This window comes from Anneissia japonica, unplaced genomic scaffold (genome assembly GCF_011630105.1).
Source record: "Anneissia japonica isolate Jap-2015-1 unplaced genomic scaffold, ASM1163010v1 scaffold24_len2511860_cov200, whole genome shotgun sequence".
Lineage (NCBI taxonomy): Eukaryota > Metazoa > Echinodermata > Crinoidea > Comatulida > Comatulidae > Anneissia > Anneissia japonica.
In genome coordinates, this window is record NW_022730786.1 from 1574251 (window position 1) to 1593872 (window position 19622).

At 35.3% G+C, this 19622-nt stretch overlaps 1 protein-coding gene across 2 annotated transcripts in view; it reads left to right on the plus strand.

The window, feature by feature from the left end:
- LOC117115077 (metabotropic glutamate receptor 2-like) overlaps nt 1-19622 on the plus strand; it is a 75397-nt gene that overhangs the window by 50373 nt on the left and 5402 nt on the right. For both annotated transcript variants that reach the window (XM_033258740.1, XM_033258741.1), the window contains exon 4: nt 9520-9706. In XM_033258740.1, coding sequence (XP_033114631.1) covers nt 9520-9706 — 187 coding nt within the window. The remainder of the gene's footprint in view (nt 1-9519; nt 9707-19622) is intronic.

Genomic DNA, 19622 nt, shown 5'->3' on the forward strand with positions numbered 1-19622 from the left:
CACTGGCTAATATTTATACGTGTTAAACACAATTTATTGTAGAAAAAATAATTATACCCTGTTGTTCCTTTCTTGACCCCTTGTTCTTCCCTTACCCCCTATGTTTGTTTTTATACCCCTATCAATTTCCCCTACCCCTTAATTTCGTTCCATACATATTAGTGAACATAAATATTATACACTATAGTAAATTTATGATCAATAAAACATGAACATTAAGAACAAATATGATACAAGACGTTAGAAAAAAGTAAGGCCAATATGAAATCGGATATCCGATGGTCGAGTCGAGTGGCCGAGTGGTAAGGCAAAGGCGCCGTTAACTATAGCCGTAACATCGGCGATGGTTTAAGCCACTCCTCGCCTAGAGTTTGGTTAGTGGAACTAATTCTTCTCGGATAAGGACTGGTGGTCCGTGTACACATTTGGCTCGTGTGCATTTGAAAGAACTCGTTGCATCTTTCGGAAGAGTAGGGGGTTACCCCGATGCTATGGTTCATTTCAGCCCCTGCCGTTGTGGAATGATGCGAACATGTAGCTACTATAAGCACCTCTTTATGGGCGTGTTGACGGACCACGCCCATACGCAATTCAGCACAATGTCACGTAAGTTTTGAGTTATTCTCCTCTTTTACATGCATAATTATAGGTCATATAATCTATTCTAAAAATGAAGTTGTTGATATTAGTATATCCCCACAATGAAACTATCTAACAACATTGTGCATATTTCTAATTTGAATAATAAATCAACAAGACAATATTAACCTGGGTGCATACTGCAAAAATAATGTGCAATTTGATACGTCATACAAAAAAGGCAAATGTCGTTATATTGAAACATACTGTACTTTTAAACCATATTACCTCAAAAACTGGGTAGATACGTAACGATGACAGCATCATCAACATCTTCAAGTTATATTACAACATATCCAAATCTATCAAATTTCTTAGAATTCAGTTTGGTCGGAGAATAATTGTGTTAAATTTCATAGCGACTCAAGTTAAATACAGGTAACCCCATTGGTTCAGAGCACAACGCAGCGGTCGCTGCTGTTAGCGCTGTTGGCGTCAGTGCGTCTGAATTACTTTAATAGTGTGAACCAAGTCTTATGGTGAAATATAACGGTTGCTTGCGCTTGTGTGAACGGGCGTCTAACTTCCTCTAGTGTGAACCAAGTCTATTAGGTGTAGCAACATTGCTTGTACTAGCGCCAACCCGTCTAACCTGATCTACGCTAGTGTGAACGAAGCTTAAAGTGGATCTTTCGGAGTGTTCAAGGAGTTTGTGACGAGTCGAATGGCTGAGCGGTTAAGGCAGGGACGCCGCAACGTACAGCCATAATATCGGCGCTGGTTCAAACGGCACGCTTGCCTACGGTCCTGGTGGTTGAACAACAAGTCTTCTCGGATAAGGATTGTAAACCGTAGGCCCAGTGTACACAGTTTGGCCCATGTGCACTTTAAAGAACCCAGTATAGCCTATGTTTCGTGACAAATAGAGGGTTACCCCGGTGTACTGGGATGCCCCTATTGTGGACAGTCGAGGGTAGCTGGTACCGGTTTACCGTTTAGCTCAGACATGAAGAGACCCTTAAAGGAGAAGCAAGTTACTGCGTCCACAGATCGAGCGCTTTGAGACTTTAGAAAGCGCTATATAGGCCTAGGCCCTAAATCTAATAATCTAACGACATAGCGATCGCGCGTCACAATCCAGTGCGCGTCGAGCTAGCTACACGCTATGTAACGACTTTACAACGTTGCGGGAAAATGAGGATGTTACATTTAAAAACAGGCATCGATGGTCAACAGCGCGATGTACCATCTTTAACGACGTATACAATATTATATTACATTTCATAAAGCACTCCAACCCTAATTATATATAAACCAGTTACAATTATTGGAGTTATGAACGGTTAAAGTTTGGTTTTGACATTTGATAGCACGGTAATTAAATTAGATTTATTAGGATTAGGAAAATATTCAGATAAAGAGAACGTTCGGTCCTGCCTGTTAACTCATCGAATCATGTTTGCATTTTTTTTTTTTGGTTAGCGTGTAAACTATATAGTGATTAATTTGGTAAAGCAATTCTTCGGTAAATGAAACTAGTACAAACACAGTTCAGTTCTATCGACTTAATGACGTACGCCCAAAGTAATTCTAATTATGCCCCCGGAGATTTCATTTAACTTGAATCTGAGATGAAATTTCATTTATTTGAAAGGGAATTCCGCAATAACACATAATCCCAAAGAAAGCAACGCAAGACATTGTAAACATATTCGGCTCCAGGTAATCGGGAGATCTTTTAGTAATGATTTTAACGAGAATAATATATTCCGGATGTATATATATTTCCATTTAATAATTAGAATGATTGATATATAGGGATCGCGAGATTAATAACTATAAATGGGATTTGTAACGTGGAACGATAAGAAAAATAATGAGATCGATCAAAACTGAATCATGGCCATTATAGGGGCGGATCTTGGGTCTAGAATGCAGTAGGAACAAGTTGAGTGCTTACCGTTCTGGGATGCATTTTAATGAAATTTGCAAAAGGCCTATGTAAAGACAGAGGCGCCCCACCCCTTCTCTGCATAAACTAAGGAAGATGGATGAGTGTTACCTATCTGAAACTGTTAAAGCGCACTCTTCGCTGGTTAGCCTATTTTGTGTGTTTTTTTTCTTGCTAAATCCAGCCACATTAATGTTCATATATTACTTTAAGCTGACAGCCCAAGGCAATATAAGGTGATATTTTAAAATAGTTCCTGAAACAACAGGTGAATCTAGGTTATTGGCACATGAAAGTAAAATGTGAAATTGAAACGTACGTAAACCGTACGTAACAGGTTAAGCCGGGACTCACTGCGCCCTACGGTCGTCAGCTGACGCGATTCTATGTAGAACGCAACGCCATGACGCGCGCGCGACGGATGCGTCGTACGACGCATGACAGTGAGTGCCCGTAGATCAGATCTTTCGGACAATGGACCTTTGTTCGGGAGTGCCAAATGACCTTAACAACTGACCAATCAGATCGCAGGGTAAGGAATACGAAATTATCCCACAAACATATGCGTGAGCATACGCAAGGCCTGTTTACACTATGACGATAACGATCAACGATAAAACGCTAAAAAGCAATTGTTCATAAAGAAAATAAAAGAAATAGGCCTAAGAGAAGTTTCCACACTATCATGATTCAATAACGATTTTTACTACTACAATTTTATCGTTTTCGCATGATTATGACGGTATTTGATTCGTGAAAATATTTTTTTTCATCGTATACACGATAAATCGTTATCGAATCGTACTAGTGTAAAAACTACTCTTATTTCTTTTATTTTCTATATGAACAATTGCTTTTTTAAGCTTTTTATCTTGATCGTTATCGTCATAGTGTAAATAGACCTTAACGCTGTCGTTCTGTGGATTCTTAGCAACGGTATCCAAGGGGAGGGGTTAGGTGAAGGTTCATACTAAACCCTTTATCACTGGTATACACAAATAAAACGGCGGAATACCATCCATTTTACATTAGTTTATAAAAAAAGTCGTAATATAAAATAATCGTAAAAGTATAGATAATATACTGAAAATTACTTAATTCATTCGCCTCAATATAAAAATATGTCCTGCAAATGAAACGCTGTAATCAAGATATAATGTAAAGTGATCGGGTAATCGATGTAGAAAACCTTGTAGCCGATCCATTCACATTTAATTAAGGAAATTAATTTCCAGAAAATTACCATTACTTAGATCTATTCAATAATATTGAACATTCAGACTATAATAGCATATATCAGACATATTTCTCCATGATTAGTGTCATACAGTATGGTAAACAGATTTTCTATACAATAGCGTTAAAGTCTTCTAATGCATAAAATTAATACTTCTAACGTGATAGACGAGGAATGAAACAAGAATCAACCGGCACGTACCGGGACTAGAACCATGGTCATTTTGCTTACACGACAAAACTCATACACTAAACCACGAATTTTGTGGTGAATGTAAGTGTAGTAGATCTAATATATCTGAAGTTCACTCGGCATAGCACAATGCTCACATGGACAAGACGAGACTAGAGATCTGTAGATACATCCCAATTGTGCCATAAATAGCGGCAAGCAAGATCTTGAAGTATTAAGTATTCACTCGTGTTTTCTACATACCACTAGGCTCTGTAGCGATTTAAGCAGAGAACCGCATTGGCATATGCATATAAATTACAATGTGTCGAAGTTTAACGTGCACAAAAATATTTCATTTCATTTTCATTTCGAATAACTTTATTCCAATTATCATATGTACAAACAAAAGAAATACGATGGCAGCAAATTAAAATTAACGAATATTTCATCCTAACACTATGACTGCATCACCGTCCGATTCGCTATAAATAAGTAAAAATCAAATATTGGGAGAGCAGGTGATATTTGCCAATTATTGTGAAAATTGAATGACTTTTATAGATCCAGACCATTGTCTGTGTATATTATTATCATTATTATTATTATCAAATATATAATACGAACGCATAAGCAGATATAAATTACTGCTGGTAATCATTTTGAAAACACAACCTTTAAAGCATAGTTCATGATCAGGTGAAATATATTATATATTATTATTAGGTTATATTGTAAATTAACGAATACATAATATAATGGAGTTGGAATAATAGGTAAAATGGACCAATAGCAAACCGGTAAAAAAAAAACTTATACGCATGTATTAATCGTACATACTGAAACCATATCAACCAATAGACCCAGCATTCTCTTACAATACAATAACAGCATTGTAGCCTAAAGGGTGTAAGGCGGAAGCAATTTAATCAGAGAACATAACAAACAAATAGAACAAAAATCGAAAACTAGTACACGGAAAACCATATTCCTACTTATTTTTATGTATGGCTTGTAGAGAGGTCATAATCAAGCAAGTACTGTGTAAGTATAATTATATAATACTCAGACAAGCCTGTAAAATTTCAACCAATTTGTATATTAGGATATCCAGCAATTCTCACTTACGATAACAAGAGCCTTGAGGGTATGTGATCCAATTTATATACACAACAGAAAGAGCACACCGGACATAGTACAAACCAGTAAAGATTTGCAAAGCCTATGTAGACCTAGGGACACTGATTAATATACTGCTAATTTTCTGCTCCTAGTCCGATAAACAAAACATAAATAAATTCATATTCTCTGTGTTTTATTTCCGACTACGACCACGACCACCACGAGGACGATGATGAGTATGACGATGATAGGCCTATGGTGATGTTGACCAATGACAATGATAAGGTGTTAATGATACAGTAATGATAATAACAAATGATAATGAAAATAATAAAATATACCGCACCGGTAATAGGTGTAATATTAACAATATTAATAATAATATAAATAGTTTCTCCTGAAGACGATTGAAGCAACTAAATCGAAACGTCGAAACATTCTCAACCAACAGCAGTCCTTTTCAGAACTATCTACATGGTGTACCGCAAGCATAAATATATATTATTACTTCGCATTGCAAACCTTCACAAATATCAATAGTAATAGTGATGTTATAGTAATTAATATTAATAATTTCATTATTATTACTATTATTATTAAATATACATTTTAGTTTGTCATCGCACACTGTTTAATGAAACGTTAAGGATCATTCACACCGAATCATCGGATCGAAAGACCTACCGAATCGATCAGAAAATCGAATCAGTGTGCATGAATAGGGACGCTGGCGTTTCAGCGCTTCGGAAACGCAGTCCGCATTGGTTGAAATCCGATGTGAACGCAGCTTTAGCCAACAGTTCATGGAGTGTGAAAAGTTGGCTTTTCGCGCCTAAATATCTCATTACTACTATATAATCGCAATATGGGCTTGTCTTCCATGTACTAGTGAATATATCACTTGGTCAGGGAAAGGTTAGAACATGCGGTAGTTTTTTTTTTTTTTTTTTTTTTTGTTTCAATGAGGTGGAATAGCATTTGTCGTAAAGTGATTAATTCGCTTTTGGGGCAATCATTGGTTTAATTTTATCGCGCCTGAAAATAGGCCTATATATAATGAAATGTACATGAATAACGAAACGTAACCATTGGCTATTAGAATATACGGAAATGCACGCACAACACAGACGAGAGGAACTGCCTTATATTGAAAATGTCAAATCTCATAATCAATGCTAAAAATTTATAATTATACTGTATTTATTCGAGTAAACGCCCCGCTTTGAATAACCACCACTCCCCCCCTCAACCCCAGAGCCTCATTTGGAATAAACGCCTCCATCGAATAAATAAATAAATAAATAAATAAATAAATATAATAAATTTTCCTCAAATAAACGCTTTCCCCTATTGTAAACAAAAATAATGGAAGGAACATCATTCTAAGAGGCGTTTATTTGATTATAGGCTATACGTATCCATTTTACACACACACAAAATAACACCTCCCTCGAATAAAATCCCCTTCAAAAACCTTTCTCAGCAATAAACGCTCGGGGGAATTTACTGTATCCGAATAAATATGGCAAAAATACGATGGGCGTAATACATTACGTCTGTGCCGAGCTAATTTACATGAAGAATATCATTCAATATTCCTTATTGTTTAGGCCTATTATAGGCTATGTTCTCACACGGCTGCCAACGGTTAGCAGGATCCGGATCCTGCTAACCGATAGCTGCCGTGCGTCCATACGAGAAAATCCCGATCCGGATACCAAAAATATGGTGATCAAATCACTGGCCAATAAGAAACTGGAAATTGTAAACGCGTACGTGTGATTGGTTGATGATAAAAACGCGCTCAACTTGCTAACCGATAGCGCTATATCCGGATACTGGTTAGCGCTAACGGTTAGCTCCCGATCCGGGTACTAGGGCTCTTGTGAGAACCAGGCTATAATCAATTAGCTTCAATTGCAATTTAAGCTCTGTCCGCACCACCAAATTTTATGTGATAAATAAATGTGATATGCCCATATTTGGGTGAAATATGACATCATCATGACCGTATATGGGCACATCATTCTCATTTGTCACATAAAATTTGATAGTGTGAACACAGCTTCCGAACGAGAAAATAATTATTTCTCCGCCAAATCATACGTGTTGTTAACTAGTTCAATCCCGTAATGTTTGTAAGATTTTAATATAGGACTTGTAAAAATGTTGCCAATAAGCGAAAAATTAATTGTAACTTTCGTGACTACACTATAGATAAGAACAGTAATTAGGCGTAATTAATATTTACTGTTCGTATCTGGAATTGCGTTTGAATGTCGTACATTTTATGTTGTGATCGTCGTTACTTTGGCGAGTCGTGTTCACCGTATTAATCTCGCATGCGCTAGAACGCAACAAAGCTAATGTTCACTTTTATATCGAAAACGAGCTGAAAAAATGTGCCACATCTATTTACGCAACATACACTAATACACTATGCGTGGTTTTAAATCCGCAGCCATTGGTCGCGGCATAGTTTCGAGGGAAGCTGAGTAATGTGGATAAGTTATACATCCGCAACAAGTGTTTCAAGATGGGATTAAACTAACATCGCCACATGGAGTGCCATTATGAAAAGAGCCTCTCAATTTTAAAGGAACATCGTGGTTGATTCTTGCTCATCTAATTAACATTTTTTAAAGCGGTAATATAATCATCGCCACCACTGTCGCGCGTACGTAAACGGCAATGGACAGTCTGGCGCGTATGATGTAAGTTGGTATACGCGCCGTGTGACGGCCAATAAAACGATTAGGATTTCAGGACGTTTACATTTTGACAAGCATGAATAATGACTGTTATGAAACTTAACACAATTGCTGAGGTGAAATGACTAAATAAAATGACACTTTAACCTTAAATTTTAAGCTACGTTCCTGAAATTCGATTTAAAGTTGAATTACGAAATCTGTGCCAAACTTTTTCTAATTATGCCATTGTGAGTTGTATTTCCTGGAGTTTTTCTTTGTTTTCGTAGTTGTGAAATGCAATGCCTAACGTGATTTCTTGACATCATAGGCGATTCCGTTTAAACAAAAGATAAAGTACATTTCCCTAAGCCAGATTTTGGCTACAGTATAATGAAAAGGTATACTGTATTGAATAATTAAATTAAATTAAGCTATATTCGAATCAATTGAATCACCAACAGTCTTAATGCCTCGTGCGTCATAATTTAAGCAATCGGATCGGGCCATGTTAATTTCCTAATCTCACCAGCATATACCAACTCAATAATCAATTCTGCGAAGGGGATACTAACAGTTGAATTGTTAACACAATGTTCACTATTATTAATCATATTGCAGTTCAATTAAGATCCTTTGTAGACGGTGCACAGTTCTAAGAATCTGGTCAGTGACTATGGGCATCTCTAAATTATACAGTAATAATCTTAACTAGTCTATATCCTATCACACTACGGTACGTCCTATCCATCGACGCGTCTGGCGAGAACACAACCCTAGAGTGGATTTAAAAAGTCACCGTTGATTTATCCAACGCAGATTAAGTCCTAATCTGTCCTACTTTTTGAAACGAGTGACTCACACACTTCGTAAGAGAAAATGACGCTACTGTGACGTCATTACGCTCTATATCTTAGTCCTACTGTGTCTCAAATTAAAGCCCATAACCATCACGGGGATAGGAGAGACCATGACGTCTAAATTATCAATAAGCTGAATGCAGGGTCTCAATAACTTGTCACTGCGACTGCGACCCGAAGAAGACAATCCTCTAATTAAATTATAATAAAATAAATTGATAAAAATGCTTTCCTTCCTTTCCACAAATTAGAAAAAGAACCATTTTAACCAAAAGTGGCTCACTTTCGTTTGTTAAAAAAATAAATTGTGGGCATAGGCCTGCTGAGAATGTGATACAGTATTTGTTTATAAATTATTTTAATTTACGTATCTCTTATCGCTACATATATAATAAAATATCTTTTTATATTTTCGTGTTTTATTAATGCAAAATAGGTATTTTCGTGTTTTTGTGTTTACTAAATGAGTTTCTTGTTTTGTGATGATTTTTTACATTTCATTTCAACTTTTTTCTTCGTGGCTGTTGTGTGTGGCTGCGTTTGTGAGTGTAAGTGGATCCTATAATTAACTGTTTTTTTATTACTGAACTTTTGTAATTTAATAGTATTTATTAACTCCTTGCAATGACTGTAATACGGAACATTGTTCTTGTTGGTAAGTTAAAATGAGAAATGGAGAAAGAACATTCATAGTATACGGTACTTTGTTTCTTTCAGATTTAAGCTACAGAATCTGATGCTGATACATTGATGCTAGTTTATAGTTATTGATTCAAAATTTTATTCATTAATGATTTAGATGTCGCTAAAGCGGAAGCATTAGTTGTTATTTCAGGGGAACAGGCAAACTCTTCTATGTTTTTCTAGGTGCACATTCCATTCAACCTAAATATCTGTTTGTTTTTATAGGTACAAAGTACAACACTGTGCGTGGCTATTAGTTTGAGCGCCACGGTGACCCTCGGCTGTATGTTCCTCCCCAAGGTCTACATTATCGTCTGCCAACCTGAAAAGAATGTGCGCTCTATGAGTCGTAGCCAAGCGAGACAGGAGAATAATACAGCACGAATGACATCTACTGAAACTTCATATTACGGTAATTAAACACACTGTTTTTTATTTAATATCTTCTCAACCCATATATAAGCCTAATCCACATGATCGGTCTTGAGGCCAATATTTTAGTTTTTGTTGCCTATCATTCCTATCATAGCAATGGCTGGGGAAAGGCTGTGCCAAAAGTAGACTTGTTTTTGCTGAGACATTCTCGCAAACAAAATTAAGATAAATGTGGTCTAAGCACACAACCACTAAAGCGCCATTGAGTGGCACTAGCCGACAGGAATCGAAGTCCGGGGATGGGCAAGCCATGGGCCGCCTCCAGTCAAGGAAATAGTAATATTTTACACGAATATACTGTACCACGAACTGTAGTCAAAATAACTTTGCTTGGCTCTGCAAATTGATATGTTTAACCCAACGACTTAAAGTGGCGTCAACGTCAATGGACAGGGCTAGTCTTATGGGGTTTTCTCCTTCACTGACTTCCTCTTCTGGCGTCACCAGAGTGAGCACCAAGGAATAGTAAAAGTGGCCATGTACTCTCACGAACAAAACATGCCACTAAAGCACCATTATAGATACAGTAGAATCCCTACGTTGGGACACCCCTATTAATGGGACACATTTTCGACTAGAAAACGAGGGAAAGTATATCTTAAAACTACGGCCAACCCCTAATCAGGGCACACTCTTATTAAGGGGACACTTTTTGGTCCCGAAAGTGTCCCTTAGAATTGGGTTATAAACTGTAATTATTTTTCGCCCAATTTGCGTACAGTCCGGTAGTGTGACGTAAAAAAATGATGGTCCAATATGAGAAAATGTGTTTCTCTCCTTTTTCATCTGAGAAAAGTGTCTCAGTTTTTATTTAAATCCGTCCATATACGCGGTCCCATATGGCATCACTGACGGAAATCTCTTGGTTGCCATGGAAATTAGTCTCATTCTTTTGTCAGACTAGAAGATCTATTGCAACACGTGACATCTATAAAAATAATATTAGTAGACAAAATTCAGTAAAAATATCGCTTTACGCGTTGTTAGCAACAGGCAGTCGGATTGTGTTAACGTAATACGTTTGCCGGTGCATACGATACAGAGAACTTTTCTTGTCGGCAGTACTCTGGCAATTATTGAAAAGCTATACAATCGAATCCTTAAGCAACGTGCATAAGTTGTTGTCTTCATGACATTTACGCAATTCTTGAAAACAAACTCGCGACAATCGCAAGGAACTCAATACCGGCTTATTCTCTAGACCACAGCATCTTTCATTTAATAGTATTCCAAATTTAGGAAACCTGATGATTTCCTAATAACATGCAAAGATATTCTAGAACATCAAGATAATTCTCGGATTGAATAAAACAGGCGAGTAGAGTAAAGGAGTTCATGATCTAAATACGTGTAAAATACAAAAAAGAAAAGAGGATCAACAATTGATTAAATTAAAAATAATAAGAATGATTAGAGCGTAGACCTATAAATAATAACAATTATAAACTCTATTAACAAGCATTTGAAATTGATTTTAAATAAGCTGTTAACCTGTCTTTTTGTACTTCTTTTATTGGTGTATTTTGTATGTGTCGAATTTATAATAAATATATAGGTAAATAAAATATAATATGATAAAATAGATATAACAGCAATGTGCATAGTTAATATAAATGAATTACAAAACTTCTTATAATAAAAAAAAATATTTGTTAGATATTTTGTTTTTAGCTGCATTATTCACCGATTTTTAGAGGGCGCTACAATAATCGCAGCAACAGACTACCGCTTAAACAGTCGCACAGACAAGATTAACTAATTCATTATGGAATAATTACTTTTTTTTATTTCAACAATGTTCATAGTGTACATTTAGAAGCATTTGTAAGAAAAGAATGTTTAATTTAGATTATCAAAGGCATGATATTTAATAACAACGCTTCTGGTATTATAATTATAGGCTTTTATTTCAACAATATTCATTTACAGTCTCTATAATTTAGAACCATTTGTTAGAAAAGAAATTTTTATTTTTATTTATCAGCAAAGGCATGAAATATAATAACAACACTTCTGGTATTATAATTGTAGGCCTTTATTTCAACAATATTTATAGTGTATATTATAATTACAGTCTCTATAATTTAAAAGCATTATAAGAAAATGTTTAAGTTTGACTATCAAAGGCACGAAATATAATAACAACACGTCTGGTATTATAATTATAGTCCTATATTTCGACCATATTCAAAGTGTATGTTTACAGTCTCTATCATTTAGAAGCATTTTGTTAGAATAGAAAGTTAATTTTGATCAACAAAATATGAAATAATAACAACACTTCTGGTATTATAATTATAGTCCTTTATTTCGTCAATATTCATAGTGTATACAGTCTCTATAATTTAGAAGCATTTTGTTAGAAAAGAATGCTTAATTTTGATCATCAAAGGCATGAAATATAATAACAACACTTCATATATTATAATTATAGGCCTACAGCCTCATGTAAACAGCCTTATGGTAACGAAAGGGTAAATAAATACAATTGTCACTACTTGATTAACTTCTAAATGATGCATACCAAATGACAACTAGATTGAAAATGATGCTCGTGTGCAGGCGATCTGATCGTTCAGGAAAAGGTACTTAGAGTGTGAGAACAACAAATAGATTTGGTTTTAATAATACTACATGTATATTTTATATAATTGTGTATATATACAATAATATACAATATAGGCCTACGTGTCGTATTATAAATATACTATAATAATAGGCCTATATAATAATAATATAATATAATTTATTAATAAAATATATTATATAAGTATTATATACATGTATTATATATAATAAATACTATATAATATAATAATATAATATAATATATTATATAGGCCTAAGTATTATATATATGAATTACATATATATATACATAATTTATATATCAAAGCTAATAAAATGATATTATCATCGTTACTGATATAAATCATGATCATCATTATATTATAAATAATATCAATTTAAAAGTGATAATAATAATATTTATGATTATTATTATTATCACCACCATCATCATCGCCATTTTCTTCATCATCAACATCACCACCACCACAAACCACAGTGGTTAAAACATAACCGGTAGGACTACATACCGGTATGGTACAGAATAAAAATTATCATAACATCAGGCATCAAAGCGCTCCGTCGCTTTAGAAATCCAGCAACCAACCCGAGTACCGATTCGACTCTAGGTGTTCACAATTTCAACATTAATTTATGCATAAAATTAAAACAATTTTTAATAATAATATAATAAAAATAGATCAAGAGGGTCAAGATATTTATCGTGCAATACTGTTTTGATTTGATTTTGTTTCGAGACAGAATGTCAAATTAAGAGAAAAAAAAACGTTTAACTTGAAACAATGCGAGGGTATTGATTCGATCTACAATTACACTTGTGCTTACAAGGGAGTTTGCGTGCAACGTTCGTTAATAAACCGGTAATTAAAAATCTATAACACAATCAACGAATTATGGATAGATGGAAGGCTTCGTGGGGCGTTTAAATCACTACTGCAGCATATACAGATTGGGCGAGAGAGAGGGGATAGCCTTCGCGCATTCCATGTTCATAATTCATTGCTTAGAGCTCTGTCCACACTGTCACAAAAAACTGCTACATGCCTATATATAGTCATAATGTGCCTATATATGGTCATGATGTGATGTCATCATGACCATACAGTATATAGGCATGTCAAATAAAAGCCTGGACAGGGCTTAAGATATACCGTTCTGCATTTGTTGATCTAATAAACTAAACTTGAATATTAATATTTCATATTTTAGTTACTTTGTATATTTAAGCATTCGAATTTATTTCATAGAAATTCGAATGGGAAATATTTTCTTCGCAGGATCAGTCTATGCTTGAAAAGAGTAGACCGTTCCTTAATCTTTGCATAAACCCTTAAATTAAACACTGTAAAAACCGAAAGGTCCACTGATTAATCTCAGATAAGAAAGTATAATACATACTCCAAGTATTGAAATACTGCACGATGGCGTGTATTTCAATACTTGGAGTATGTATTATACTTTCTTAAACACTGTAGATCCGCGAAATAAAGGCTAGAAACCACAACAACTGCGCCACTCGCTAACATCATCAAGGTATTTTTTAGATAAATACAACCATTATGATTCTTTAATTTAAAAATGTAATGAGTTGGCCTATTAGCATATCATTTTTACAACTTAATCTTGTCAAGGGTCCAGATAAATGAAAGACGTACAGACAATATCGTATTGTTCAGTGCATATAAAACTGGTCTATTCTAACTTCAGTGACTCCACGCACTTAAGAGACAAGCGCATAACAATCGAAAAATGTAATTGCTTTGTGTTTTAATTAATAATATAATTCATCTACTTAAAAAAAAAGAAGTTGTCATGCTATCAACATGAAAGTCATGAAACAAAGCAAATCGGTATCATGTGTTAAGAAACATGAAGCCAGCTCATAAATAGCGCCGCGCGTCTTAAACATCGGCCGTGGACCTTTCCTATATTGACCTTTAAAATGCATTCACACCTTGTTTACACCAAATCCGAATTTTCGGATAGGAAAGCCTACCAAAGCGTTCAGAAAATGTGAAAGGGACGCTGGCGCTCAGCGCTTCGGAAATGACGGTTCGGATCCAAATGCGGAATGCAACTTTATTTCTACTCCTCATTTTACACTTACAATTCATGTACTATTGGAGTCGAATGGGAGGTCGGCTATACTCACTTAGGCTCATAATATACCATCCTCATAATATACATCGTGGCCAAACTATAGTGACTTTAAGTGCATTCTGATTTTTATTTGGAAGATATTGTTCTACTATATGCAGCCTATAGATTGCCTTGTTTATCTAAAATCTTCCGTTACAGAACCTATCAATTTTTAATTACCGGACTTCAACAGCTAAGCATTAACCTCTTTACCAGAGTGACTTCTATCTTAAGCTTTGTTTGAAATTAATCCTATAGCAAATATTAAAGAAACCTAGGCCTAGTAAAAATTCATTCAAGAAAGGAGAGACACCATACGTCGGATATTACACCAAGTAGACTAACTGTGAACTAATGGAGATGCCATGCGTTCGATGTGTCCATTAGAACTAATGACAAATGATGTAACACGTTCGATATTACACCACGTGTCCATTATCAACTAATGACAATTGATGTAATTGTAACTGTGCTTTGGTTATTACAGAAATGTGTTTTAAGGAGCTGAACCAGGAGGAACAGTAAGGACATATATTTCCTTATTTAGGCCTAGCATAAGTACCAGTGATATTCGTTTTTAGTGGCATTATCATTATCACTATCAATAGTTATTAGTAGGCTTCAGTTTAGACTATTGTGATTATCAATGTATCATCGTCATCATGGTATTTAACATCGTTATCATTAATAGAATATCTCTGTCGCTATCATCACGAAAACGCTAGCAATGCATCTACGCACGTAGCGTTTGCTTGCATTTGCGTCATCGCGCAGTGTAAACCAAGCATAGAAATTTCGTGATAGGAAAATATATATTCTAAAGCTTTGTCCATGCTATCAAATTTTATGTGACAAATTTGAGTAATGTGCCCATATATGGGCATGATGATGTCATATTACACCCAAATATGGGCATATCACATATTTGTCACATAACAGTTGACAAAGTGGACAGAGCCTGCAAGTGCCAAGTCTTTACTAGTTGCTGTAGTTTAGTTCCATGGTAATCATACGGTACCATTCAAGAATGTAAAGCGAGATACACTGCATTATCTTGTTTATTAGACTCAAATGATATTTGGTCAAACTTTTACTTGCTCTAAGCAGACACAGACCGACGCAGCAATCAGACTTTTAACAGACATAGGTCCTATATTCTTTTTTGATCAGATGTCTTTAACAACCACGCACTACCAGATCAATGTACTGTTGAATCCGGGCAATATCACTTTGGGCTTATTCGACTGGTTCATTTCGTTGAGTACGAATTTTCGTTGAGTACCGTATTATTATCATTCGACTTGTTCGTAAAATAGACTTCGTTGACAACGAAAATTAACGTAACCAGAATGCGTTACTCAGCGTTAAATTATGCACGTGACCAAAAAAATATGGCCGATTGGTCAGTTTAGCAACAAAATTTGCGTTAATATAATTTAGATTAAATTTCAGAAAATAAAAATGAAGTCAAAAGATAATTGTAGAAGCGGTTTGGCGCAGCGTGAAAGGTTTGGTTTCCCAACCTTAAGGTCGGGGTTTCAATCCTTCGCTGTGCATTTCGCTTGTGTCCTTGAGCAAGGCACTTTATCTGCATTGCTTCTCTCCACCCAGGAGTATAAATGGGTACATTTTTTTTTATAAGAACACTGAGGCTGAAATTGCTTAAAAATTAAGAACAAAATAAGAACAAATTGAGGCTGAGGTAAAATTTCAAATGAGGTTTATATTTTTAAAAACCAAAATATTATATCTGTACATTATGTGCAGTAGGTGTGACTGTAATATCCTCTATAATACAGTACGGTAGGTGTACCTATCTAACTTGGGGGCCATTTTTTGTGGGGTCACTTTCACCTACATTCCAGTACAGTGCATACTGCTGTACAATTAAATAATTTTTTGTTTAAAAGGTGTGTAAACTAAGAACAAAATATGAACATTTTGAGCCTGAAATCGGCCAAAAAATAAGAACACTGAGCCTGGGAAAAATTTTACTGGTTCTTATAAAAAAAAAGTGTACCTGGTGGGGTTGTTGCTCCTGCGCTGAATACAGCAGAACTTATGCATGTGGATCCAATGACCAGGGACAGAAGCGCTTCGTATCTGCAAAGAAAGGCGCTATATAAATAGATATGAATAGAATAGAATAGGCTTACAGAATTCAAAAACTGGATGAAAACATTTTTTTTACGAAAAACCTATACTGCCACAATCCGAAGCAGCCTTGATTACGCAGCGTGTATCGCGGTAATTATGCAGCCATTTTGTTTTGTCGAATATTTACCAGTTTTCTATTCGAATGGTCGTCTTCGTTAAGTAGGATTTTACGTTTAACGAAGAACGACCAGTCGAATACGGTCATTGCGTATCAGACTCGCGTAAATTCAATCTGAACTATTAACAGAAATAGAAAGACACGCGACTCGCTTGATCAGATGATTTTAACAATCATGTTCTATCGGACAGAGTGGTTGAATAATATATCATGTATTGTCTTTTATACAACATCCAGTCGAAAAAACAGTGGCTGATCAAACTTTGCCCAATACAGTTGTGTTTAAAGCCCTGTCAAGAATATAAACTTTATTTATGATAATATTTATGACAAAAAACTATGCACATTGGCCATGATGTACCTATATATGGTCATGATGTGATGTCACCATGGAGAAAATAAAATATTTTATTTTCTCCATGATGTCACCATGAAGATATTTAGTCATGTCACATGTTTCAGTCAAGCAACATTTGATATGCACAAGGCTAAAGGTTTTTTGCAACTTCCCAGACACTTAAGACACAGGATCAGTTTAACCAGAATGTAGGCCTATAAAAAAAACAGACCAGGCCTCTATCAGAGTCTAATGACACATTGTTGAGTTTAAATAGACCTAAGGGTTTCAATGTTCTACAAAACTCAGATCGAACATATGCTGACCATGTAATTATACTGAGCCAAAAATGTAATTTGATATTTTATATCTATCCTCAGCTTAACAAAAATTTTACTGGCCTCCGTGTAGGCCCGGCTTTAGTTAAATGTATCATCCATAAAAGAATTGAAGTTAATCATTAATTACGATCATTATGACTGCCTATTTCAATATCGTAAGTAGCTTCCATTGTCATAACTGTCATCATATATCAATTGATGAGAATTTCTACTCCATTACGGGTAGTTATATAAAATTACGTCAGCCATCCTCCCTTCAATTTGCGATGCGTAAAAGACAGGCTATGAAAATAAGATAATAATTAGTGCTGTGGACAATATTACAGGGATGAAATGCAAGTTTTAATAGCCCACCATCTGCGGGAAGAAACGTTAAAGCTTGTTCCCATGTACGCGGTAAAGAATGCAGTGCACTCTTCGGGGTGAGGGACGGGAGATACTGTAGATGATTGTATTTCGGTGGACTGCCAAATTTACCACCAAAAGCACCAACTGCATAAGTCTTGGACGCTCGTGATTCATGGCGTGTTTAACACCAATAATCATATCTAATAAAACTACGACTACAGGTGTTTTAAATAATATATAAAGTAAAAGCACAGATAATTATCAACAGTTAAAGTCTCAAGAGATAACCACTTCTATAAACTAAACATTTAATTGTTGTACAGGGGATAATTAACCATCGCAAGACGATTATAGCCAACTGATATAACAAGCGATATCATAACACAGTCGAGGCAAGCGGGAAGATCCGTGAAAAATCAAAATGGAAAATACAAATTCATATATGTAAAACTGTAGGCCATAAATATATCAGAAACATAATGAAAGCATCGATTCGTTATGGCGGCGGCGAGAAGTGTATGGATAAAATACTGTTCAAGTTTCGGAGGGGCCGGTAAATGGATATGGCGCGTGGTGTTTTATTTTCATAAAACATTTAGAAGTGATATTTTGATGTAATTTGAAGCTCAGTTTTATGTTTCGTTTGGATAAATTTAGGTTTTCACTGAACGAATTCTACGATATATAAAACTTAAACCACATTTTCGCTTGACTGCATAAACATAATAGTATTAACAAAATAAAATATTAAATAATTAATAACACAGTAGGCGTATCACATGTTCTATGCTTTCTTTATATTTATCAGTTAGTAAATACGTATTAAAGACATTATTAGGCAGTTTTCGCCGCACGACGTTAACCTTATCGTTAACGGATGACGTCATAATATATTCATCTTGCGTTGCGGAGTACGTTAATTTCTGGATTTTACGTGCTCGACGTTAGTTATGGGTTTGCGCATGCGTATTTCGATTCGTTTACAAAAGGGCGGAGATATCGCGCTGCATGTTGGGTACTAACGTTAAAGTTAAGGTTAACCAGGGTTGCCATTTGGCCTTTTTGACGGCCAGAGTCCTCAAATCCGGCCGTATAAAAATTCGCCTAGCCGTAACGTTTGAAAAGTCACGGCCAAACTATTATTTGGCCGAATTTTGTGAAACGTTTACATTTTTTTCAATACAGGTCTAATAAAACATAGACTTGATTTGGATATGTTATTTTGTCGGGGACGTAGCCACCGGTACGGTTGGTCAGTTTTCAATCTGAACATATTTTGACAGACCACAAGTTAATTAGGTTTTGAATAGTAAAAAGGGCAAAATTACACCTATATGTTTAGACTCAACCTACTCTCTCTTTGACATAACTCAGAAACCGTTAATGATGTTTACATTACTTTCTTCTCTTTAGTGTAAAATTTATAATGACTGATTAAGAAACTAGGATGCATTTTTTCTATGATGAAATTTAGTGTCTATTTAGTGGGCATACATTTTATCCAAATCAAGTAGGTCAATTACTACACATAGTGAGCTTTTGCAGAAAATCAGACTAAAGGTTCCATACACTTGCCTAGGACATATATTCACTTCTTCTCTAAATTACCAAGCCAAGACAAAAAACGTGCCTTTATCTGTATATTTATTACTGATAGTTACAGTATGCAACATTATTTTATATAAATAAATATAGGCCTACTGTAAATATACCATTTTTAAGCACTTCTCTTAAATACATGCCAAGCGCAGATCCAGAGTTTACCACTGCTACCGTATCGCACAGATTGTTTCCCATGGTAGGAGGGGTCATGAGAAGAGAGCTAGCTTGTTTTGTCGCTGGAAGACAAATTTTAGATATGGGG